Source organism: Xiphophorus couchianus, chromosome 18, assembly GCF_001444195.1.
Source record: "Xiphophorus couchianus chromosome 18, X_couchianus-1.0, whole genome shotgun sequence".
Lineage (NCBI taxonomy): Eukaryota > Metazoa > Chordata > Actinopteri > Cyprinodontiformes > Poeciliidae > Xiphophorus > Xiphophorus couchianus.
The window spans coordinates 17422232-17446893 of record NC_040245.1 but is presented as its reverse complement, the minus strand read 5'-3'; the positions used below and the strand labels follow the sequence as shown (position 1 = coordinate 17446893).

Below are 24662 nucleotides of genomic sequence, written 5' to 3'. Positions count from 1 at the left end.
TCTGTAAACTCATCCGTTAAGCTAAAACATTTCAGGAGGTCCAACCAGCCCACACCTCTGCTTGTGTTTGAATCCTTATCCTCTGGAAATGAGCAGGTTAATCATGATGTGGTCAGGTGAAAGACAGATTAAACTGTCAGGAGCTGAAATGAAAACTGAAACTAAAGTTTTTTTCTTGATTGAAAATGACACCAGATGAGCTGCCTTCATTTAATCAGGCCTGCTGTTCAATGCAGGGTGAAACAACAGCTTAATTTCTCAGGGGAGAAAGATGCCAATTACTCTTTTCAAGCAGGAATTGACTTTTTTTCTTTTTTTACTTTTTAGAGAAAACTAACTGAAAAATACTTTAGTTTTAAACTTATATCATGTACAAATATGAAGCCATGTCCGAAGTTCTTTGCAAGTAAAAAACTACGACTGTCAATCACATCCACTGCACTGTAAATATGTAAAATGTCTCACACAATATGACTTATCAATCATAGCCAGGGTGTGAACCATGAGCCAAACATCCTGCAGCTGTCTCATTTGATAACATGGTGTGACTACAGTGTGCCCATATAAAAATAAAGTCAAAAGACACTGAAAGGACCCTGAAAACCTAAAATATTATGAATATTGATTTATTTTACATCTTTTGGACAAAGCCTAATGCATGTGTTACACACTGAGGAGGCCTCGCTGAAGTGATCATGTACATCGCTCACAAACTCAAAACCCACTGCCAATAACGCTCCAGAGTTTTACTAAAAGACAGTTGTTTTTTTTCTGGTGGGAGGTGATTCACTTCCTGTCTTCACAAAAGTTTGTGGCAGACCTAAAACGCAGGACGACCAAAATGCTTTAATAACATTAAAAAAAAAAGGTGGGCTGGAGTACGATGAAGCAGGAGTGGCACAGAGCGAGTGGGGAGGGAGGAACAATATGCAGGGGACAGTCAAGGAATGGCAAACTGGACGACCAGTTCCTCTTTAGCATCCACTTTGATTTGAGAGATTGCACTGTAAGCGTAAGCTGCTATCTTGGATACCTGCAAAGAAACATGAAAAGGGAGATTGCATACAAAATAAGAAAAGATATGTAAGAAGAAAATATTAATTTTGTTTAAAAACCTCTGAGCTCTTTTAAAACAAGACAGCTTACCTGCTGAACATCTGAGTATGGCACCAGGTCACTTGCAAGCACTTGGTGGGGCTGGCTAGTTAGGGAGGGAAGAGTGAGGGCTTTCTTCTGAGGCAAGCTGGTGCTCAACATAGCCAGTTTTGTACTGAAAAGGGGGGGAAAAAGCTTGTAATTCCTACTGGGTTAAAAAATAAAGACATTTAATCACATCATCCCTTATCTATGAAAGTAAGTCTGTGTTTTAAGAACCTACAGTTTTATCTACACTTGTATGTTAGTCTAAACAATCCAACCACAACAAGATGACACTGCATAAGATTTTCATTCTTAGTTCTCACATGTTCTCAGGGTTCAACTTTTGCGTGTCAAAATTACATTTTTTTTCCTGACTCAAATTTCTCAGTTCTCATTTTTTGTTTGGCCTCAATTAATCTAATTATGGGATAATGAACAAATGGACAGAGAAATTGATCCACAGATGGATAACGTATAGACAAAACAGATTCATCTTGTAAATAATGGAATAAACATTAAATGGTCTGAGCTTATATAGTTTCTTTTCCAGTCACACTGACTCAGAGCGCTTTTCCCTACAGCCACATTCATTCATGCACACTCAAAAATGCACACACAATTAAACACCGAACAAAGGTAAAAAATAAATAAATAAAAGTAGTTTTAAAAAAAATACTTAAATACAGATACGTCTATTATTTTTGTGAATCCCTCCATAGCACTGTTGTATTTTTTTTAATTACAAGATCATAGTTGATCTTGTAATTGTGTAGCTCTTACAAGTAGGGCTGGACAATGTTTGAAAACTCAAAAGAAAAACTGGCTGTACTGTTGAGGTTGTTATTTGTACTATTTTCTACATTGTTCCGTAAGACAATCAATAAACTAGAAAATATGATTAAATGCAATTACTATGTAACTGCATTTAATAAAAAAAAATTTTTTTAGTGATTTAAAAAAATTACACTTCTTTATGTATCTGGTATCCTGAAGAAGGCTCTTTAAAATAAATAGGGTTTGTTTTGTTTAGAGCAGTATTTCTTCGTGTGCCTGTGATTTCTCTGGCATGCAAACAGTTACCTAAAAAAAATAGAAAAGACTACAAAATGTTTTTTGTCACTACTTTTAATAGTGACACAATATATATCCTGGTAAAAACCATTACATAGTGGTACTAAAGCAGTTTCTATCTTTGAGTAATGACCTGCCCAATAAACTTCAGGGGAAAACCGTGAGGGATCTAATCTTACTATATTATGATAATGTGATGTTTTGTCTATAAGCAAAACTATCCACATACCTGTACTGCCTAGCTTTGTCCATGATCTCATGTTGCTCCATTACGACAGAGTCAGCTGCTGAGACATCAATTATGTTCCTAAAAGAAACAGGAAAATCATCTTTTTCTTCCCAACACAAATAAATTGGGTTTCACTGTCAGGAAGTACAAACCATAATGAGACTTTTCTGGCATCGAATAAAGACGTTACTTACTGCGCAGTCTTTGTCAAGATGGATGTAAGGAGGGCTTGTCCATCAGTTGGTGGAGAGGGGACACCGGGGGTGGGCCACTCTGTCCCATTTGGAGGTTTGCTCACAGGGTTCGGATGGGGGATCAGTGGGTCAGTCTCCTCAAGCTTCTAGAACAAAGTAAGAAGGGAAGTGAAATAATATTTATGTGTTCTGTTATTTATGTGAAAAAGTGTCTTTTTCACTGGATACAAAATTAAAGCTGAAGGAAAGTTTGATGCATCCGTCTCTTTAGTTTAACTAGCACCCAAACCCCAAGCAGTACATATTGTTACAATCAAGGTTAGGGCTGAAAAATAAATAAATTCTGAAGCAAAAATCTAAGAACCTACCATTCCTTCATCATGTTTTTATATTTAAAGTACTAAAGAGGTGGAATAGGTACATTTATACATTTGTTATATATATAGACACATGTTTCTATATATGAACATACTGTTTACACGTTTCAAATACAAATAGTAGTTTGCGTAGCTAAACAGTAACAGAACTTCAAAGATCCCATGTTTGTCGACATTTTACTCAATTCCAATTCATAAAAATAATGGAAAAAGTAAACCTCTCTAAGGTTTCATGTTGTATTAAAATGTATAAAGAACAATGTGTTAATCAAAATGTTTTACTTTTATGTTAGATTGCATCATTTGCTAAAGCTTGTCTAAAAAAAAGTCCAGCCATACTTCAATCAGTGTGCCCTTATCATTCTAATATTTTCACTATGTCACTCAGTTAAATGCCAACATGGATCACGTTTAGAGAAAAGTTTCAGTGCATCTTTATGTCTTGTTGTATGAACATAAACGTTTCAAGAGAAAACGTCCAGCTCACAGAGGGCTCGTTTCCTTAAACTATAAACAGTAGAGAATGTTAACAGTCATGTGACACAGCTTACATTCAGATAGTATCTGTCACATCAAATATGATCCTGCTGGTAAACATTTATTGATTATTAAGCCAATATCTAGTAAAGAAATGTGTACTTTTTAGATCACGGATACCCATCTGCTCATGAACATCCGTGCTATGTAAAGCATTAATATATACAGATTTATTTGCAAACAGATATCCAAAAAATTTTACATTTAGTGTTTTATATTGTACCGTTTTAAGTTATATAAACTTTTATGAGCAACTTAGCCTCTGCTGGGCCTGTCCCGCAGGCTTAAAAGTAGCAAGCTAAGGCTACTTTCCGGCTTCCCATTATAAACAATCTCAAAGCGACTTCTTCATAGCAACACATTGCTCATATTACTCGTTAAACATCAACCAAAAGCGTGAAAAAGCGTCGAGTATTAGTTCTTTCTTAACAAGCAAGAAATCAGTTATCAGTTTCGGCTAGCAGCTAGCTACCTCTCTGGAGTTGCCGTCCTCGCCACTGTAACAGCACCCCATGGCTGCGTCCGAGGGGTCAAACTACACAACCCCGGCTTCCCTGCTCTCCTTCACAAAAGAGCCGTGTGGTTCTTCCGCAACGAACATAAAGCTGCTCGCCTGCCTGCTTTTAATTTACTCCCGGACAAAGGTAAAAAAGCTACTGATCACAGCAGCTTGCTCAGACAGGCTATCACATGACAGCAGCTGTGGTGCAACAACAACACAACAACTACTTCCGGTATTTGAGACGCAGTCACGACCTTAGTCACGTGAGAGTGGACAATTCAAACAAAGGTGTGGCAGAGGCCATACAGCAGCTACTGTAAGGGTTTATCTGTTGCTATGACAAAAAATCAATCAATCAAAAAAAAATCTATCTATCTATCTATCTATCTATCTATCTATCTATCTATCTATCTATCTATCTATCTATCTATCTATCTATACAGTACAGACCAAAGGTTTGGACACACCTTTCTAATTCAATGGGTTTTCTTTATTTTCATGACTATTTATAAGGCAAGAAATCCCACTTATTGACCTGACAGGGCACACCTATGAAGTGAAAACCATTTCTGGTGACTACCTCTTGGAGCTCATCAGGAAAATGCAGAGTGTGTGCGAAGCAGTAATCACAGCAAAAGGTTGCTACTTTGAAGAAACTAGAATATAAGGGGTATTTTCAGTTGTTTTACACTTTTTTGTTTAGTGCATATTTTCACATGTGTTATTCATAGTTTTGATGCCTTCAGTGTGAATCTACAATGTAAATAGTCATGAAAATAAAGGAAACTCATTGAATTAAAAGGTGTGTCCAAACTTTTGGTCTGTACTGTATATATATATATAATTTTTTTTATATATATATATATATATGGACAAGCAGGGAATTAGCCCTGGTAGTTTTTAAATTATATGAAATCTAACCTTTAAAGAAGAATATAACAATTGAGAAGGGGCAAAATGACTTCGGGACTTTATTGGTTGTTCAGGTAGCCAGTGGCCGTCAGGGAGCAATGAAAATGCCTGGACCTTCCCCTGGGGCTTTAACATTCATAAAGGGAGATCTAGAAGTATAATACTTCATCAGTCAAGTAGTGGTTTGTGTGACACAAACCACTCAGGGGTGTCAAACTCCAGTCCTCAAGGGCCACTGTCCTGCAGTTTTTAGATGTGCCACAGGTACAAAACACTGGAATCAAATGGCTTAATTACCTCCTTCTTGTGTAGCTACGTTATCCAGAGCCTTGCTACTGACCTAATTATTCTATTCAGGTGTGGTGCAGCAGAGGCACATCTAAAAGTTGCAGGACATCTAAAAGTCTAAAAGCCCTCCAGGACTGGAGTTTGACACATATGAACTATGGTGAGATGTTGTTACAATTCCCCTTTACAAAATTGTTTAAATTTATTGAGGTTTTTTAAACATATAACTGTAAATGCTATTTTAACAATGTAACATACGTTTTCATAATTTGGGGATTTCAACTATAATTAACAGCATTTTACCTAGTTTGAACGGTTCCTTAATGCAAAATGCACCAAGCAACAAAGTGCAAGAGCAGTGTAGAACAGGACAAGACATGTCGGTGAATGTGACAGCTTCTGTCTGAGAGATGAAAGGGCCTCTTAACACCCTTTGGGTGAGTAGATGATGACAGAAAGCCACAAACTGTGTTTTTATAACACACATCATTACATTTTATTTTCAGCCCCTTAATTCTATTACAACTTACATTGCTGACAGCATATCTCATAATCTAAAAAGCTTGAAAACGTATTATTAGAAAAACAAATAACAGTGAAACTTACAAATGTCCAGAAACAGAAATAGGAAACAATCAATAAAACACGTAAACAGGCTGCGCACAATCAATTACTTTAAGTGATAACAGAGTTTGATTTATTGGCTTCATAAGAAATAAATCTATTTTAATTACATATTTAGATGGTTGATGCAATTAAGATTAATCTTGTTAAGATTAAGAATCTTAAGATTTTTTAAACTATTAAAAATAACAGTTATACTTACTTTTTGTCATTGTGAAAGCTTCTTAGGTTTGTTTGAGAACATTAGAGAAGAAAATGCATTACGGAGAACCAGAAACACACCAGGCAGGTCAGGGATGAAGAAGTGGAGATGATATTCCAAGCAAAATCTCAAGACCCATCCAATCACTGAACAGATGCTCAGAACAGATAAATGTGTGGATGTGCCAAAACCTTCTCCAGCTGAACAGAAACAAAACTGAAGTTATTATTTTTGGATCTAAAGAGGAACGATCTAGAGTCAATGCACAGCTTCAATTATTACAACTAAAACCAGCGATCAGGCCCAAAACCTGGGAGTAGTGATGGAATCTGACCTGAACATCCAGAGCCACATAAAGACAATTACAAAGTTGGCCTTCTATCACCCGAAGAACATTTCCAGGATTAAAGGACTAATGTCTCAGCCAGATCTAGAGAAACTCATCCATGCGTTCATCTTCAGTCGCACTGATTATTGCAACAGCGTCTTCACAGGTCTGTCCAACAAATCAATCAAACAGCTGCAGCTGATCCAGAATGCTGCTGCTCGCGTTCTCACTAAAACCAGGAAGATAGAGCACATAACACCAGTTTTAAAGTCCCTCCACTGGCTCCCTGCAGCTCAAAGAATAGACATTAAAATACTGTTGTTAGTTTACAAATCACTGAACGGCTTAGCACCACAATACATTAAAGATCTGTATCAACCTTCCAGACCTCTCAGGTCTTCCGGTTCTGGTTCTGCTCTGCATCCCCAGAACCAGAACCAAACGAGGAGAAGCTGTATTCAGCATCTACAGTATACACCACAAATTTGGCACAAACTTCCAGAAAACTGTAAAACAGCTGAAAGACTGACATCCTTTAAATCTAGACTAAAAACCCACCTGTTTAGGATTGTATTTGAAACGTAATCAATTACACATTTAATGATGGAACCTGACTTAATGTCATGTTTTGATTGTTGATTCTATATTGCATTGTGTTTCTGTGTTTGATATTATGTAAAGCACTTTGAAATGCCTTGCTGCTGAAATGTGCTATACAAATAAAATTTGATTTGAATTTGATTTGATTTGACCCCCGTTCAGCCCATCATTTGAAAATGAAAAACAGTTCGATAACCTACCCAACGCTGAAAGAGCTGCAGATATCCACAGCTCGAGTGAGTTGTCAGGGCAACTATTTCAGAACCCAGAAATCTGGCCTTAACAGGGGAATGGCAAAGACAGCCATAAAAAAGTCCAGGTTAAAGTTTACTGCCAGTCAAGTAGGGGACATGGGGAAAAAAACACGTTGACCACGGTGCTCTGGACAGATAAGACATGAGTTGAACTTTTTTAGCTACATGCAGAAGACAGTGTGGTAAAATACATTCTACATCCCCACTCACACCCCTCCCCCAAACACTTTATCCCCATGGTAAACAGTGATAGTGTCATGCTGTGAAAATGCTTGTCAGCAGAAATAGGAAAGATGGTCATTGGCCACAGTTGACGTAAATTCAGAGTATTTGTGGTAGAAAACCTAGAAGCTCCAAAAAAACTTGAGATTGGGGTAGAGGTTCACCTACCAGTAGGATGACAACTCTATTCATGAAAGAACAGCGCCTGTAGAAGGGTCTACATCAAAGCAAATTGTGTGTAATGTGTTGGAATGGCTCCGTTTTTTTAATTATTATTATTCATCTGGTTTCCAAAACATATTGGAAACCACTTATTTATATTGTTTTAAAATTCTGCTCTATCACTTGAAACCCCAATAAAATACATTGAAGTTTGTAACTGCTACATGACCAAATGTAAAATAAGATACAGTTTAGGAATATTCCCAAGGCACAGTATTTGTAGCATTTACAAAGAGTGTGATGTGCTTAGTGGTTCCTGATCCAGTAGAACTGGTCCTGTTAAGTTTGAGTCAGTCAGTCTGATGGGGTGGGATGATGGCTGGGAGGTGCCTGCCCTCTAATAACCTCCTGTTTCTACCAAACACCTCTTTGTTTACACCCTAAGGAGAGTCAAGTCCAGGCAGTGCTGCTAGCTGTGAACATTTCACCAAAGAACCAAAACCATGTCTGTTTTTGTGCTCAGTTCTCTTATGCTCTTCAGTGTGGTTTATGCCTCCGACCCTGCGGATCCAGTTCTGGTCGGACCTCCTACCATCGTGTTCAGCTCTTCGTTCCGCTCGGTTTGTAAGCCTATCCCCAGCACCCTGTCTCTGTGCCAAGGCATCGGCTACCAGCGTATGTGGATCCCCAACCTGCTCGGCCACGACTCCCTGAAAGAGGCCAAGCAGCAGTCAGCCGCCTGGCTGCCGCTCGTCTCCAAGCTGTGCCACCAGGACACCAAGAAGTTCCTGTGCTCGCTGTTCGCCCCAGTGTGCCTGCCGGAGCTCGGCGAGCCCGTGAGCCCCTGCAAGAGCTTGTGCGAGGCCGTGCGGGACGGCTGCGTGCCCGTGATGAGCGCCTTCGGGTTCCCCTGGCCCGAGATGTTTAACTGCTCTCGGTTCCCGAGCGGCACCGAGCTCTGTATCCCGTCAACAGGACAGCTGGAGGAGCGGACGGATGAGGAGGTCAGGCGTGAGGAGGAGCTGAAAGGTCCAACGTCTTTAACATATTCCTACTTTTAACTATAGCTCTATTTCAAACAACACATCGCACAATCTGCCATAGTTTAAGTTTTCATGGCGCCGTTCTCTAGACTTTATTTGTTTACTGGCTGCATTTCATTTTAATGCAAATTTGGCCGAAACCAGTGGTTCCCAATATCAGGTTCGGGTCCCCTCTGAGTGTCGCGAATCAATCAGTGTGGGGCCTTGACATCTTTCTTACAAGCCAACCTAACAGATATAGACATACATGAAAGACATTTTCCTTGTTATTATGTTAATGGTGATTATTTTGTGCTGCTGTTTCTATTTAGGGTTTCTTCTGTCAGGTTGAGATGTTTGCAGGTGACATTTGACTGAAATTTACATGCTAAACAAGCCCTGGCAACGACTGTGATCATTGTAATCTGTACAGATGGTAGGCATTAATGATAAGACAAGTCAACCTCTGGACAATTATGTCTCTTTCCTGAAGTGGCTGTGTTGCACAGGTCTGTGTTCGGATTCTGGAAAAAAGGTTGAGATTTCTAATTGCTGTGACGTAATTTACATCTTGCTTTTTAGTCAATATTAATTATACAGCTTACTTCTTATATTTATAGGAAATTGGCCATTAGCAGTTTGGGCATATTTTTGAGTGGTTGAGTGTCTACAACCTCTCATTTCAATAGGAGAAGCTAAAAAGGACTAAAACAAGTTACTTAAAATTCCATCTAAAATGTTATAACATGAAGATTGTATATTTGTTTGTTTCTTATATTTTTCTTTAAACTTTTGATTTAATTACATGGTTTTACAAAGAGTTTTTCTTATTGTTGTATTTTTTTCTTTGTTTTTTCATGTCATTTTGTTTCTTTGCCTGTTTTATTGATGTGACCACTGAATGTATTGCTCTGGAGATGAGGTCTATGTTTTCATCCTCTGTTCTCCGCCCCCACAGAATTACAATCCTGTTTCTCTTTCCCTTCCACAGAGAGTATCATCTGTGATGCCTGCGCTCTGACTGCTGAAGGAGAATCTGACATCCAGCAAAACTTCTGCCACAGTCCATATGGTGAGGAAGCAACGAAGCCTTTCAGAACATTCCTCTCCTTTTTTTATCCAAGAAGACTCAAATCGTTTTAATGTGATGTTTTTGCAAAAACATGATACATTTTTAGATCAGAAAGTTGTCTGAAGTGACACTTTAGGAACGGCGTTAAAATCTCTCCTTCTATGTCACAGCTATAAAGATGCGTCTGGACAGTGTCTCAACATTAGGAGGCGACCGTCAGCTGGTGCCTGTGGCCCGCAGCCGCATCCTGAGGTGGGCCGGGGGAGGTGCAGAGAGGGCGCAGGAGTTCGGAGGCGCAACGACCCACAGGGCTCTGTGGCTGCAGGAAGGAGGCAGCTGTACTTGTCCCGGCTTAGACTTGGCAGAGACAAACAACAAGCAAGAGCAAAATGTAGAGCCTGTTGACAAAAAAAAGGCAAAGAGAGGAGGAAGGCTGGAGAATAGACCCAAAGATGGATGGTTCCTGGCCCTAGCTCAGGCTGAAGAAGGAAGACTTATTTTGACTCGACTCGTTAAGTGGACCCGAGAGGACAAAGAGCTAAAGAAGTTCATCAGAAGTCTTCTGAAAAAGCCTTGTCCAGAGCTGTAAACAATTCGCCGTTTTAGTTCGTTGCAGAATGGAGCCTGTGTGCTACCAGCAGTAACACCTTATATTGATTCACCTAAATATAACAAACACAACAATTCCTAAATACTACATTTAAAGAAACTTTCCTGCCAAAGTTTTTTAAAAAAACTTTAGGCATCAGAAAGCATAAAAGAAACGCCTTCAGTGTGGGAAGATGGTTTTTGTGTTTGTACTGACAAATGTGTCTGATAATTGAGTTCACTGATGATTTCCATTTCCTATTCCATTTAGTGCAATAAGCAAAACGTCTGCTGGATTTGTTAGAAATGTTAATTATTAAAAGGCATAGTTCTACATGGGAGCTGGGGAGGATCTGAAGAGTCAAGACAAGAAACTAAGTGGGTGAGGGGACAGAAGCATCAACAGAGGAGAACATTTTTTATGACACTGAACAACATTAGAAAATTGTAAACTGAGGCTGCTTTTATCGTTTTCACCTTGTGAAATGGTATTAGTTCTTTTTCACATGCATATTTCCAGTTCTAAATGCATGTTTCCCATGTTTTGAAAGTATGAAATAATAATAAAAAAGAATTATATCTGGCGTTATCATTTTTCAGTTCAAGTGGTCCACAGCCTGATTGCTACAAAATCCAGACTTGCAAGATGCTAATTTATTTCATTTGTTATTATTTTTTAGAAAACCCTCCACCTCTGAAGAATGAGATATAGAGCCGCATTCTGATTGTTGGCCATTTCAACATATTTCTGGTGAAGTTACACAGGCAGTGATGGTGATGCAATGTTTGGAAAGTTGCTATTTCACATCAAGTGTGAAGTGTGTCACATCAATGACAATGTTTGTGGAGTTTTATTTGCATGCATAAAGAAAATATCCACATCATAAAGAAATTCTCAAGTTATATTTATTAACTTTTTTCATCCAATTTGTATGTATTTCACATAGTTTTGCTATGTTTGAATATTTCCCTCTATATTTAATTAAACCCATCAGTGTATTACGTTTTGTGTTACCGTGTTGCATACATTTTCTGATCATTCTTTTCTTGATCTTTCTACCATGACTCAGTGAAGACAGAAATTGGACTCCACAGAAACACACCTGTTGATGTTAACTTGATGTATCGGTTTCATGCCTCCTCCATCAGTATCACTGTCTGCTCCTTCACATATAATTTGCTCTGGTTTAGATATTGAGAGATGGGGATCTAACATGTCTCATTATAAAAGCAGACAAACCGATGTTTTAACTTTATGCCACTTTCATTAAAATAACTGTCAATAATCATGGTATATATGTTGTCAGTCACGTGATGCATAAATTATTCAAACTGCAGAGTGTTCAAGCTTCTCAGATACGGGTGCATTCCTCTCATGCTCTGGTCTCAGCTGGACTGCTTCTTTTCACTTCTATTTAGTAAAGAGTCACTGTTCATTAGAAAACAGGTAAGTTTTTCTTGCTATTTTCATTTGAACAGTTGTTATCTGCATCTGATCCACAGCAGAGAGCTTGTGGATGCAGTTTGAGAATGGTGGAGCACTTTTTTCTCATAGACTTAAGAATGAAAACGTATGATAATGTGCCTCAAAAGTTTATAGAGCTTTGTACATTAAGCCACCAATCTCAGAAAAGGCAAGTAAATGGAAAGTATTTTAACATAATTGTTTATTCATATTAATAGTTTTGTCATTTAAAGACCACAATAAGTTTAGAAAAATCATCTTGCTTCTGCAAAATGAAAATATTGTGGAAATAATTGTTTTAATGGCTCAAAACAACAAATAGATTCATAGAACAGCAAATTACACATTGTTGTGTAATTTGCATACATAAGAAAGTTGATACAGAAGCTTCCTACTGTAATACTTTATACATTTTTAATATTGTTAAGCTAAGTACATAGCAACTTGTCAATAATATAGTAGTTTCAAAACCAAAAATATAATAATAAGCCAATTACATTGTAGGGCCTTTTGTAGTGATATAGGTTTACTGGAGCTGATATAAAAGTAACTACATTTCTTTTAAGTAGATAATTTGTAATTAAAACTGTTGGAATATTTTGCTAATCAAAATTGTGACCAAGGAGTTTAATATTTATTTATCAAGAGTAAGTAATGTAGCACTATCTCCAAATACTATTGGTTGTTATAGTATTTTTTTTTGTAATAGCTCTTACAACAGATAATTAGCATTATCTGTTCAATATCTACAAATATGCATGATTGTAGAGTTTTTTAAACAGCTGCCTTGAAACAAGTTTGCATGTTGTATGTGTAAAGTTTATCATTTCCACACAGATCAGTGGCAGGTCATTGCTATTCTAATCAAAATGGTGATAATAAAAAAGTTACGCTCTTTTCTACAAGAAACAAAATAACAAATGGGTCATGTATTTTGATTCCCAAAGTTTGATTGGACCTCTTCCTATTTAGAAGCTTAGCATTTTTAGTTACATATATAATCCAGTCATTTTTGGGAGAGGTTTTAACAGTTTTAGCCCTTTCTTCCAAAGGTCTCAAACTTTCTGTTCAATCCTAGCTGACTGCACATATTTGGCAGGTCCAGGTCCAATGAAAAAATAACCAAGTGCTCATTTTGACTCTTCTTCTCTGCTATTTTAACTGACACAGCAACCTGACAAATTAACATACTTGAGAAATAGTTATGATTTTTATTTGGTTTTTATAAAGTGATTACCATTTACTCTAAGTTACCATAATACTGTCACTGCAGCAGTCTATGATGCTTAAAGTACTTCAGCTCAAACATTTTTACTTAAAATGTGATTTCAAAGGGTAGAGATATTCAACTCCCTAAAAATTTTAGATGCATCTCTCCAACACAACTGAATCAAAAAGTCAGGTAAATAGCAAGACCCTGGAAAACTTGACTACACGGAGGAGGTTAGTTGACCGTTTAATTGACATGTGTGGGACCAGCGACACGTCCAAAATTTGGACACTTGCTCTAGAGGCCTAGAGATGAAGACAAAGAATAAATGAGATTGCATGACACTTCTAATAAAATGTATGTATCTGCCGTTTTCTTTCTATTCAAGGATGGTGTCCCCTGCTATTGCTTTGGCCTTTGTTCCCCTTCTGCTGACACTGATAATCAAGTACCGCTACTACTTTGTGCTGTTCTATCGGGCGGTTCTGGTTAGGATTTGGAAGGACTGTGTAACTGGTTTGAGCCGAGAAGAGCGTGCATTCCAGTATGTTCTGACTAACTCCACACCTGGGGACCCAGACAGCATCCTGGACGCTTTTGATTACTGGTGCAGCAAAGTGGAGTTCATCAGCAACATTGGCCCTAAAAAAGGTAGGGAATCCATTTACTTTAGTGTGCATAAAGTGTTGATGTGGAGAACATTCTGAATCCATACCTGCTAGAGCTTGTGAGTGTTTTTTTGTTTTTAGGTAAGATCCTGGACCGCCTTCTGTTGGAGCAAAGCCCTTTAACAGTGCTGGAACTGGGAGCTCATTGTGGCTACAGCACCGTGAGAATCGCCCGGGCTCTTCCTCTTGGGGCCCGACTCTACAGCATCGAGATGGATCAAGGGAATGCAGCTATTGCTGAGAAAATCATCCGTCTGGCAGGTTTTGACGATGACACGGTGAGAGAGCAGGAAATGGTCACACTCACAAAATCCCCCTTAATGCAAACTTTTTGTTCTGTCATCTCTTTGTTTCTTCAGGTGGAGCTCATTGTGAATCCATCTGATGAAGTAATACCTCGGCTGCGGTCCGACTACAACCTGGAGAGGCTGGACTTTGTCTTCATGGATCACTGGAAGAAATGCTACCTGCCTGACCTACAGGTAGTAGATTAATAAGGAAACAGGTAGTAGATTAATAAAGAAACATTTACATTGTTCCATGACTTATTCTGTTTGATTCAGTTACTGGAGGAATATGGTCTGCTGGGAAAAGGGTCTATGATTGTGGCTGACAACATGCTGTTTCCTGGGGCTCCGAAGTTTCTCCGATACCTCCGGAAGTGCGGCTTGTATGAATGGAAGATCCACCGAGCCATGCTGGAATACAGCAGGGGCATCAGGGATGGGATGGCTGAGCTGATCTACCAAGGAATTAAATAAGAAACCTTTACTATTGAGATACATGTCAATAATGACAGAGAATAATTTTATAGCAATTTTGTTAAGAAAACTGTGACAAAGTAAAAATTATCTAATTTTAAACTAACATTTCGTCACAGAGTGTATTATTGGAATTGTGCGTGACAGAAAGTAGCAACTGATGGACAAAAAGTGATTAGTGGTTCTAAAACGTTTAAAAATTTTATCTCAAAATTGAGTTGTGCCATTGCGTTCAGCCATATTTACTCTCATAATTTGAAATAAAATACAGTGCAAGCAAATGTCTGAAGGGGTAACCTAGGCTAGTAGCTAAAAGAAGGGACCAGTAGAAACCATGCTTATGGGACACAGACAAAATGTCGAAGAAGATGCCCTGGTCAGACGAGGCTAAAATTCTTCTTAATAGCATAGATGCAAAACTAACTTGACCACCATATTCACAGGAAGACATGGTAGTGCCAGCATCATGCTGTGGGAAATCGTTTTGACAGGGAATGAATTAGGCCAAACACAATGCTTCCAGGACAATCCTGGAAGGAACTCTTTTTTGTCAAAAGACTTTGACGATGTGACATAGCTTCACCTGCCAATAGGAGACTGACCATAAATATGATGCTGGAGTTACAAAGAAATTGTTTGTATCAAAGCATTTCTGTAAGTTGAAACTTTAATCCAACTTAAATACTTTAAAAAAGGCAAAGTAGTTTTTCTAGGTAAATGAGGAAGGCATTCTATTTTTATACCTAAGATTTTATAAAAGCTGTAAAACAGAATTAATAAGTAAAGCTTTCTGTATCCACCCAAATACTCCCCAATGAGCAACGAGTCGTTGGGAAGTCAGTGCCTAATTGGGAAATTAGATTTCAATCTGTCAATCATATTTTCATGATACAAGTGTAAACTGTAGAAAATTATTTTGACTTAACTTTAGAATTAAAATCAGGATTGAAAATACTGATCAGAGATAAAATAAATAAAATCTTTCAAACATCGTGAGTTGCAAATGTTACTTAAATGCACTTTGACATCAGAGCTCCTGTAAAACTTAAGTTCACTGGCCCAGCTCCAGAAAATAAACATCGAAATAAATAAAGTTACTGTTGGACTCTTACCAGAGAAGTACAATTAATTTTTTTTCCAGCCTTTAAACAGTATTTGCATTATTCTGACCCAATATTAGACATTTTTAACATTTATCCCAATAAACAACAATAAAGCACTAATAAAATATGTAGCTGTTTAATTTATAGCAAATAAACAAAATCAAAAATACAAATAGAACAAAAATAATCTCTCAAAAACTGAATCTTTGTGGTGACCTGTAACTGAGACCTGTAACTTTAATCAGAGCATTTGTTCCCAGCTGCAAACCATGAAGATAAGAGAGCTGACAGGCAGAGGCATTTTAACACATTACTATTTTACAATGCTTTAAAAAAAAAAAAAGAAAAAAACTTCTATTGAGGGAAAGTTTATAACCACAATTCAGTAGCACTGCAATAAAAGTTTTTTTTTTGTTTTTTTTAAGATGGGCTGTTTTTACAGGTAAATTATTTTGCTGACTAAAGCAATATTCCCTGAAGCAGCAAGTCGGAACGTCTCCATAGCACATGACTTAAGATATAACCAGGTCAAGGTTTAAATGGCAGATTGCAGATTGGTTGAGTGTGTGCAAAACAGTCCCTCGGTCTACATCAGGGCACCTGACAGGTTTGGAGCAGCTTTAACTGGATGCATTGGTTAAGTAAGCCTGCAGTTAAAAACAAGAAATGCGGACCAATGGCAGTATTTATACACAAATCTCCCATCTCTAAGTGTGTTCCAGGCAGCAAACTTCACAGCAATGTCCAACCATGTCTACAGCTTTAAAGACTGATGGATCACGGCTTAAGATTCACCTGAACTCTTCCCTGAAGTATCTTAATGTGTTTCAATTAAATTTTCATCCCAGGTACACAAATATTAAAACATATCTGAGTCACAGAGTGGTTAGGCATCAGTCACATTTTTGGTAGGGAGTGTAAATTCAGACGCCGATTGCGACAAAAAATTGCTTTAAATCATCCACTGGTCCTGGTCTTGGTCAGCTCCTTCCATGTCCACCTGATGGAGGGAAACAAAGGCATATTTATCTATTTTGGGTTTGATCAGAACAAGTGATGCCGATAGCTACATTAAAAGGTTAAATTAAGGTACCTCATTGATCTCGCCGTCATCAGGCGACTCGTTGTAGTCATTCATCTCATCCATGTCCTGCATGTCTTCTTCATCTTCCGAGTCTTCCTCACTGTCTTCCTCATCCTCATCATCCTCTTCCTCCTCCTCCTCATAACCTGCCTAAATCCATCAAATGAAAACTACAATGAACTTAACGATTTGTATCGCTTCTTGGACAGTTTTCAAAAATATCTAACACCAAGAGATCTGAAAAGTGTTGCATGCATGTGGCTCTGAGTTTGAGCCATCCTTCACCAAATTTACAACTTCAAGAACTTTTGGGGTACATCGCTAACATCTGTGAGCATCTACAGACTGAATTTGTTGCTCCTTCTTCTCTGCAAAAAAACAGCTCAAGTTCAGACAGTTCAAATGAAGAGCCTCTGTGAGCTATTGCAACAAAAACAACCAGCTTTTGTTTAAACTTTTATTTAAAATCTTACCACATGATCTCAATTTGTGATTCCGGTCTGGACTAACATGTGGACATGCTTAATCTAATTAATGCCATTGTAGCTCTGGCTGCATATTTAAGGACTAATTCTCCTCTGCCCAGAGCACCTTCTTAGACATTTTTAGCATTGATTAGGCTCTGTGGAAAAGAACCTGGCCCATGTATAGGAGCAATGGTCCTCTACCCAGGTGTCCTGGGGTCTATTCCCAATCTATTTGATGTGCCCCCGCCCATCCTCAAGACGTTCTACAGAAGCACCATAGAGAGCATTCTGACCAGCTGCCTCTCTGTGTGGTGTGGAGGCTGCAGCGCCTCCGACTGGAAGAACGTGAGGAGAGTGGTGCGGACAGCAGAGAGGATCATCGGGGCCCCCCTTCCCTCCATCCAGGACATTTCATCCCAGCGCTGCGTGTCCCGAGGCCGAAACATCATCAGTGACCCCTCACACCCCCACCATGGACTGTTCTCCCTGCTGCCCTCTGGAAAGAGGTTCCGCAGCATCTGGTGCAGGTCCACCAGGTTCCGAAACAGCTTTTTCCCACTTGCCATCAGACTGCTGAACTCTTAACTGGACTGCACTCAAAAACTGGTCTCCACTTCATACCTTGCACATATACATAGCTAAGTAACTTCCATTTTACTGTCAGTCCTGCACTTTATATTTTATATTCATATTTTATACTGTATTTTATTTTATTCTGGAGTAACCTCACAACATTGGAACCTCAAAACACTGTCCTGAGCCGTATGCAACGAAATTTCGTTCTGTATACACCTTGTGCATGCAAAATGACAATAAAGTCAGTCTAAGTCTAAGTGTATCCTCCCAATTCCTGCCAAGCTACTAATAATGAAAGCCATTAGTGCCATAAAATATATATATGAAAAACAAGCAGCTTTTAAAATTGGTATCATTCCTTAATTTCAGTTCTCAAACAAACCTCTTGACCCGCCACAGGTCAGCTATATTTATACCAAGAGTAAAATACACAGATGTGGAACCTATTTACTAATAAGTGTTTTTAAAAGATAAATGGCTGCACCGGATTCTATTTAGGGGTTTCATAATTTCCTTCCACTTAGCACTTAGCGGTAAACACAACCTTATCTTGGTCTACCACAGAAAATCCTAATATAATACTTTGAAGTTGTGGTTGTAACAGGATTTTAAAAATGAGACTACCTTGTAAAGCAAATAAACCACGCAAAAGGTTTTATTCTCAGCCTGCAATTACCTCAAAAACAGGTTTCCCGATAGGCATCAAGTTGTTGTCTTTCTCCGCGATACTCTGTAGCTGAAGTGACCAGAGATCACAAGTTTAAAACACGGGAATTAGGAGCAGGGAAGACGTGGAGCTGTGTGTGAAGGTATACCCAAGTTTGATGTTGCTGCTCCTGCTGCTGCAGCTCCGTCTCGTCCACACAAGGTCTGTCCAGGTTGAACCACAGAGACTCGGTGACCCGCGGGAGCAGGGACGGAAACAGTGTCGACATAATTGTCAAAGAATAAGTCCAGAAATAAGTCAATGTGACTCTGAGTTCGAGCTTTAAACCCAGAGCTCACCCTGAAACACAGCAGCAGCACAGAGACTCTTTAAGTTCGGGAATATATTATTCTATTTTAAGTAAAAGATTTAAAGAATTACTAGACTACATTCAAAACCATAAAGAATAATATTTTTCAAGGATATTAAACTCTGTACCTGTCAGTATGTCGCTGCTGCTTCGAAATAATTCAAAACAACGAAAACCGGAAACAGGTGGTGTTCATCTATAAACTCCCCCTCATAAGTGTTCCGCTTGCGTAAAAAATAGTTTAAGCACATATCCCGAAAATAGCAATATGATGCAGTTAGTTTAAAACGTTAAAGGCGAATTTTACATTGTTCTTCAAACAATGGCTTATATCTTTGACTCAATGACGCTAAGAAAACGTGAATGTAGTATTGTGTATGTTTGGTAGCTTGTAATGGAAATATAAGAAAACTGGGAACATTAACAAGCTTTTTTCTTCTTTCCTCTTTTATTATTTGAATCTCATCATAAATTCAGACTTGATTTATACTCATCTGTTATTAGCCAGAAAGAGAAAAAAGAACAGTTCAATACTCAAAATTTCTCAAAATATCAAAAATAAAGATCAAATATCCACTTGCACGATAGACCAAATACAAAACAATCCACAGCGTTTTGGTTCAGTCTAGTTTGGTGTTGATGGCTGACAGCAAACAGAAGTTCATAAACTTTCAGAAGAAATTACAGTAATTGGGTTGCACAAAGATATCTGCAATGCTTCTTTTTTCTTCTAATGACTCACAATGCTATTTTCTGTAAGTTTTTCAGTCACATATAGGAAGGAGAGGGAGGATGAACAACCTTGAGGTTGGCCAAACTATCTCCTACTACATGTAATAAAATCTCAGATTATCACACACTTTAGTCGAGGAATTTGCACTCTTTTTGTCTGTTCTTGCTATTTCCAACAACTGTGACCTAGACTTTGGACTTTGGAAACAAATTACTTTATAGTCATGAAGGGATTTGTCTTCGTCCACACTCCACTTGGGAAGCTTGTGAGAGGAATGTTCAATGTGTGCGCTTTGAATTTCCTGTTTTGTCTTGAGAAGTGTGCTCGAGGTTGACTGGGGATAAAGTTTTACTTGATAATTTCGTCAAGACAGAAACTGAAAAGGTAAAAGGGATTTGTTCTTTATTTCTTTTGACTCCAAGTCTAAAAGCAGGACTTTTTGACACTATAAAAGAAATTGTGATATGTTTAATCTATGGTAAAAGTTTTAATTTTGTATACTGAGAAAAGACTGAACAGTGTGTGTGGTCTCCATATGTAGCAAATACCCTATTTCTAGATATATAGGGGCTACTATAGCATAGCAACATTATTTATGTCTTGATTGTTTTACATTGCTAGAAATATTACCCACAGTAGTTGTACTTTTGTAAAAGGTGATTCTACAAATTAGTATTAGTATTAGCATGAATGCAAATTAATGTCACGCTTTGTAAAAACTGTTTAAAAAACATTTATAATTTCCTTTTGACTTCATAATTATGGAACAGTAATAATTTTGCTGCCAAAATTATTACTGTTTTAAAATTGGTATCATTACTGAACAGCAACGTCTTACACTCTAGAAAAAAACAGATAGCCACTTTTGTACTTAGTATCAGTAGTAGGGGAAGAGGCTTGAAACGACTCAGTTATATTACATAAAAACTAATGTATTTTTATTAGTTTGATGTTGTTCAAAAACTTAAATATCTTTGCATGCTATTGTGTATATCAGTCTGAATTCAATTCACTAGGTGAATCCCTTATTGTTTTTAATATTTAGTCACAACTGAACTTCTAATAAAGATTTAGCTTGTAGTCTAATAATTTTTACTGTATTGCCAAAGATATGATGATGTGGCCTTGAGCAGCACTCTAGAAAGAAACAGATATCTACCTCTGTAGTAGAGGCAGACCCTTGAAAGGACTGTTATAGGTATGCAGGTGGAAGATATAGATTGAAAGTAAAATATGAATATAATGACTAAAAGTGACAAATGAAGGCAACCTAAATAATTTACATAATCTTAACATTACTCTGTGCTAACAAGACTAATAAAATACAAAGACGTGCAAGGAATGAATTAAGGAGGAACTAAGTTCTCTTAAAGTTAATAATGGATACAAATTTTAATTCTTTCCAGTAATGGTTTAAAACTGGGTAGACATTACCTTCAGATTAAGCTGGAATTTTGAAAAGTACTATTAGCGAATGGCTGTTGTTTTCGTGTTTTCTTGTCCACGTGATAACAAACCTCCACAGGTTGTTTTTCTCTACAGCCATGCTGTTGTTCCTGGGCTGTCTGCTCACCCTTTCCAGTGGCGCTCTGTGTCTGGACCAACTCAACATGTGCATGAATGCAAAACATCACAAAGTGGAGCCTGGCCCTGAGGGAGCACTGCATCATCAGGTTAGAAACACATGCAGGGTGTTATTGACGTTGAACAGCAAAGAAGGTTATTTCAAGCGGTAACTACAAGTCGTGATGTAACATCGTCTTTGCAGTGTATTCCCTGGCGTGAGAATGCATGTTGCACTGCTAACACCAGCGCAGAGGCCCACAATGACAACTCTTACCTGTATAATTTCAACTGGAACCACTGCGGTGCGATGAGCGCCAAGTGCAAGAAACATTTCATCCAGGACACTTGCTTCTATGAGTGTTCCCCACACTTGGGACCCTGGATACAATCGGTGTGTATTGTGTATCGGTGTGTGTGTGAGATAGCAACACTAGATGGCAGCAAAAGTATTTGACCAAAAATGGTAAACCTGAAGTTCATTCTAAGCTTCTTGTTGGTTCGAAATAGATTTATGAAAATACTTTACAGATTAATTGGATGATGGTGAATGTCAAGTTCATTTTCAAGCACATTTAAAACTGTCTACATTTAAAAAGTTCAGGGTTATGCACATAAAATGAGAAAATGATCCAAGAGTGGAAAAAATAGCACAAAATAAAGATTAACATGTTTCAACCCAGTTTGATATGAAGGGCATTAAGTAAAAAATTTAATTAAATTAAAAAAAACAACAATGTGTCAACAGTTGACACTCCAAAGAGTAACCATTCATCTGACCTCAATGGTCTTATATATCTGGGAGTGTATAGGTATGAAGATAATTCTGCTTTTAGGGATTAAAAAACAAGCATGACATTTATTTCCTTATAAAAAGCTAGTATAAGGATTGGCTATAGTTCTTGGAAAAGCTTAATTCAATTTAACCACCCAGATCCTGGCCTTGTTACTGCGAGGTATTTAGAATCAACAATCATTTAAATAGAACTTCTGTGACAATATGAAGTAGGCTAATGAATCTAAAAAAACACAGCATTTGTTCATCTGGATTCAGAAAGTTTAGAGCAATAAGTGATTTCAAATAATTCAGGCAATCAAGTAAGGCATTAAGATTGGCTACTTTGTTTTTATTCAGAGATGATCTATCCAAAAACCATCTATGAGATGAAATTGGGTGTTTCATTAAAATTGATCCAAATGCAGAATATGTTGGCAAGAACCAAAGTTGACCAGGAGTTAATCTTCACAAAAAGCTAAATACTAATTGTGAAAACTACTTAGTCTGTGATTTATAAAAGACAACTTGAGCTGACTCCACGGTGGGCTTTAAGACCAGACATAAGTGAAATTTTTCACTTATGTAATTTTATTTAGAAAATAACTACATTACCAGAGTAGACTGCTTTATTTGGAAAACTTATGTGTTGTGAAGAATTCTGTTATAAAAAGGTGTCCCTTGTGTTTAGGCAGATGAGAGCTGGCGAAAGGAGCGGATCTTGAACGTGCCTCTTTGCAAAGAGGATTGCGAACAGTGGTGGGAAGACTGCAAGGATGATTTTACTTGCAAGACAAATTGGCACAAGGGATGGGACTGGAGCTCTGGTAAGATACACAAGAAGCAAAGTGCACAGACATAGAACAATATTGATTTTAGTGGGTTGGATGTTTGACCATGTGTACAAACAAGTAACTTCTTAATATTCCTTTCTGTAAGATTTATGCTATTCTCCACATTTCTCTCACAGGTACCAACAAGTGTCCTGCAGGCAGTCAATGCACAAAATGGACTGATGTCTATGCAACACCCAAATCCATGTGTGAACAAATCTGGTCCAACTCTTACCTTTACACCACCCTTACCAAAGACTCTGGTCGCTGCATGCAGCTTTGGTTCACAGGATCAAACCCCAACAAGAAGGTGGCTGAGTACTACCTCAACACCGCTCAGCGGGGCCAAAGTTTTCCTGTAACAATGCTACTCTTCCTGACTGCCATGTCTTTCTTTGTAACCATCTTCTAGCATGACCCCATTGCCATATCTTTCATCACAATGGATTCAGTAATTAAAGTGTTTTCAAACACATTTCTCTGAGTGTGTTTTTTAAAGATTGAGCATGCTTTTCTTCTTTTTCAGTTGTAAAGGTGACTTGCAAAAAGCAAAAGGAATACGTTACTGCCACTTTCTATTCCCAAATGTGGCCCAAACACCTATATGCTATTAATTAAGCTAGAAGATTTGACTAAATAAAAACATTGCCTAATAGCATGATATTCTAGGCTTTCAGTTATAGTATATATAATAGCTATCTGAACCCGTTTAATTCAGTTCAATTTAATTAAAATACTTTATTGATCCCAAAGGGAAATGACTTTATGTAACTCGTGTAATTCAAAGTTCTTCAAAGAGTTGTTGTAGATGCTGACGGCAGTGGGCAGGAAAATTGCCTGTAGCGGTCTGTATGACAGCGAAACAGAAGAAACCTCTGACTGAAGACACTGTTGCTGTATGACAAACTTATGAAGAGAATGCTCAGGGTTCTCCACAATTTTATGTAAAATCCTTCTTTGCACCATAATCTCCAGTGGTTCCACAGTAGTCCCCAAAAGAGAACCAGCTGTCTTTCTCAGGTTGTTGAGTCCTTTATATTGAGTCTAGTTATGATTCTGCTACCCCAACAGATGATGGCAGTAGAGATTACACTCTCAACAGCAGCATATTGCTGCAAACACTGAAGGATCTAAGCTTTCACAAGAAGTACAGTCTGCTCTGTCCCTTCTTGTACACAACGTCACAGTTGATTTTCCAGCCTAGTCTGTTGTCCAGATGAACAACAAGGCATTTATTTTTCTCAACCACCTCAACTTCTTCTCCCATTATGGAAATAGTGTAATTCTAGAATTGTGTTAATTCATGAATGTTTTTGACCCTCCCAACTAAAGGCAAAACCTCTAAGTATTCCATCCTTATTCCATAACTCCAAATCAGCTTGGTTCGTCATTGATCATCTCCTTTCCTGTTTTGGAGTCTCAGGGCTATTCTAGGTATGTGGAGTTTGAACACTCTCCTGGTTCTTGGAGGGTACTCCTGCTTCTTCCCACAATCTATAAACAAGCATGTTATTTTAATTCTTCATGGTTGTGTGTCTCTCTGTTAGCATTGTGACGTACTGGTGACGTAACAGGATGTGCTTCACCGCTCACCCATTGACCACCAACCCCCCTCTGTTGCTTTGTGGCGCACCAGTGCCAACCACCACACCAGCATGAGTTTGTCTGAGCAATTCACCAGACTGTGGATTTTTAAATCACTTACTCTGAAACTGAAAGTTTTGTTGATGTCAATAAAGAATGAAGACCAGAGAAACAAGAACCAATACATGTGCTTACAATTAAATGTAGTGGGTTTTTTTGTGCAGTAGTGTGGTGGTTACTGCTGTCAACTTAGAACAAAAAGCTTTCACGTTCAAATATTAAGAAGGCTTTGTGTTGGGCTTTGCATGTGTGGTCATTTTGTATTGACTTTAGGTTTAACTGTGCACATGGTTCTGTGTATCCCTACCATCATCAAGGCTAAGATGGGTAAAAAAAAATAATGGAGAAAAAGTCACAGTTCTTAACTACTTCACAGTTAAGCACTATATTGTGTTGGTCCGTCACATATCCCATTAAAATAAACACATAGTTTTGGTTGC

At 38.0% G+C, this 24662-nt stretch overlaps 5 protein-coding genes across 9 annotated transcripts; 3 read left to right on the top strand and 2 right to left on the bottom strand.

Annotated features, from left to right (window-relative positions):
• Positions 1 to 547: 547 nt before the first annotated feature.
• lamtor1 (late endosomal/lysosomal adaptor, MAPK and MTOR activator 1) lies at positions 548 to 4276 on the bottom strand. 2 transcript variants are annotated; one of them, XM_028045448.1, is made up of 5 exons: positions 4021 to 4276; positions 2635 to 2780; positions 2441 to 2518; positions 1147 to 1270; positions 548 to 1033 (listed from the first exon to the last, which is right to left on the bottom strand). In XM_028045448.1, the coding sequence occupies exons 1-5, from the start codon at positions 4060 to 4062 to the stop codon at positions 941 to 943; spliced, it is 483 nt and encodes a 160-aa protein (XP_027901249.1). In that variant the 5' UTR covers positions 4063 to 4276; the 3' UTR covers positions 548 to 940. The 2 variants fall into 2 exon arrangements, with proteins under 2 accessions (XP_027901249.1, XP_027901250.1); XM_028045449.1 differs by having other exon boundaries at positions 2635 to 2777.
• A 3773-nt stretch (positions 4277 to 8049) lies between these two features.
• Positions 8050 to 10913, top strand: sfrp2l (secreted frizzled-related protein 2 like). The gene is made up of 3 exons (XM_028045753.1): positions 8050 to 8671; positions 9656 to 9736; positions 9907 to 10913. The coding sequence occupies exons 1-3, from the start codon at positions 8146 to 8148 to the stop codon at positions 10323 to 10325; spliced, it is 1026 nt and encodes a 341-aa protein (XP_027901554.1). The 5' UTR covers positions 8050 to 8145; the 3' UTR covers positions 10326 to 10913.
• A 798-nt stretch (positions 10914 to 11711) lies between these two features.
• On the top strand, positions 11712 to 15861 carry tomt (transmembrane O-methyltransferase). 3 transcript variants are annotated; one of them, XM_028045755.1, is made up of 4 exons: positions 11712 to 11771; positions 13388 to 13650; positions 13749 to 14149; positions 14231 to 15861. In XM_028045755.1, exons 2-4 carry the CDS (start codon positions 13389 to 13391, stop codon positions 14426 to 14428), a joined length of 861 nt encoding a protein of 286 aa, XP_027901556.1. In that variant the 5' UTR covers positions 11712 to 11771; position 13388; the 3' UTR covers positions 14429 to 15861. The 3 variants fall into 3 exon arrangements, with proteins under 3 accessions (XP_027901556.1, XP_027901557.1, XP_027901555.1); XM_028045756.1 differs by lacking the exon at positions 11712 to 11771 and having other exon boundaries at positions 11782 to 13650; positions 13749 to 13945; positions 14027 to 14149; XM_028045754.1 differs by lacking the exon at positions 11712 to 11771 and having other exon boundaries at positions 11782 to 13650.
• anapc15 (anaphase promoting complex subunit 15) lies at positions 15652 to 18901 on the bottom strand. Its single transcript, XM_028045759.1, has 5 exons — positions 18803 to 18901; positions 18474 to 18664; positions 18335 to 18394; positions 16625 to 16765; positions 15652 to 16531 (listed from the first exon to the last, which is right to left on the bottom strand). Exons 2-5 carry the CDS (start codon positions 18591 to 18593, stop codon positions 16484 to 16486), a joined length of 369 nt encoding a protein of 122 aa, XP_027901560.1. The 5' UTR covers positions 18594 to 18664; positions 18803 to 18901; the 3' UTR covers positions 15652 to 16483.
• Positions 18902 to 19556: 655 nt separating this feature from the next.
• Positions 19557 to 23053, top strand: folr (folate receptor). Of its 2 annotated transcripts, none has more exons than XM_028045757.1 (5): positions 19557 to 19791; positions 20950 to 21080; positions 21176 to 21364; positions 22437 to 22572; positions 22716 to 23053. In XM_028045757.1, exons 2-5 carry the CDS (start codon positions 20952 to 20954, stop codon positions 22988 to 22990), a joined length of 729 nt encoding a protein of 242 aa, XP_027901558.1. In that variant the 5' UTR covers positions 19557 to 19791; positions 20950 to 20951; the 3' UTR covers positions 22991 to 23053. The 2 variants fall into 2 exon arrangements, with proteins under 2 accessions (XP_027901558.1, XP_027901559.1); XM_028045758.1 differs by having other exon boundaries at positions 20933 to 21080.
• The last annotated feature ends 1609 nt before the right edge of the window (positions 23054 to 24662 follow it).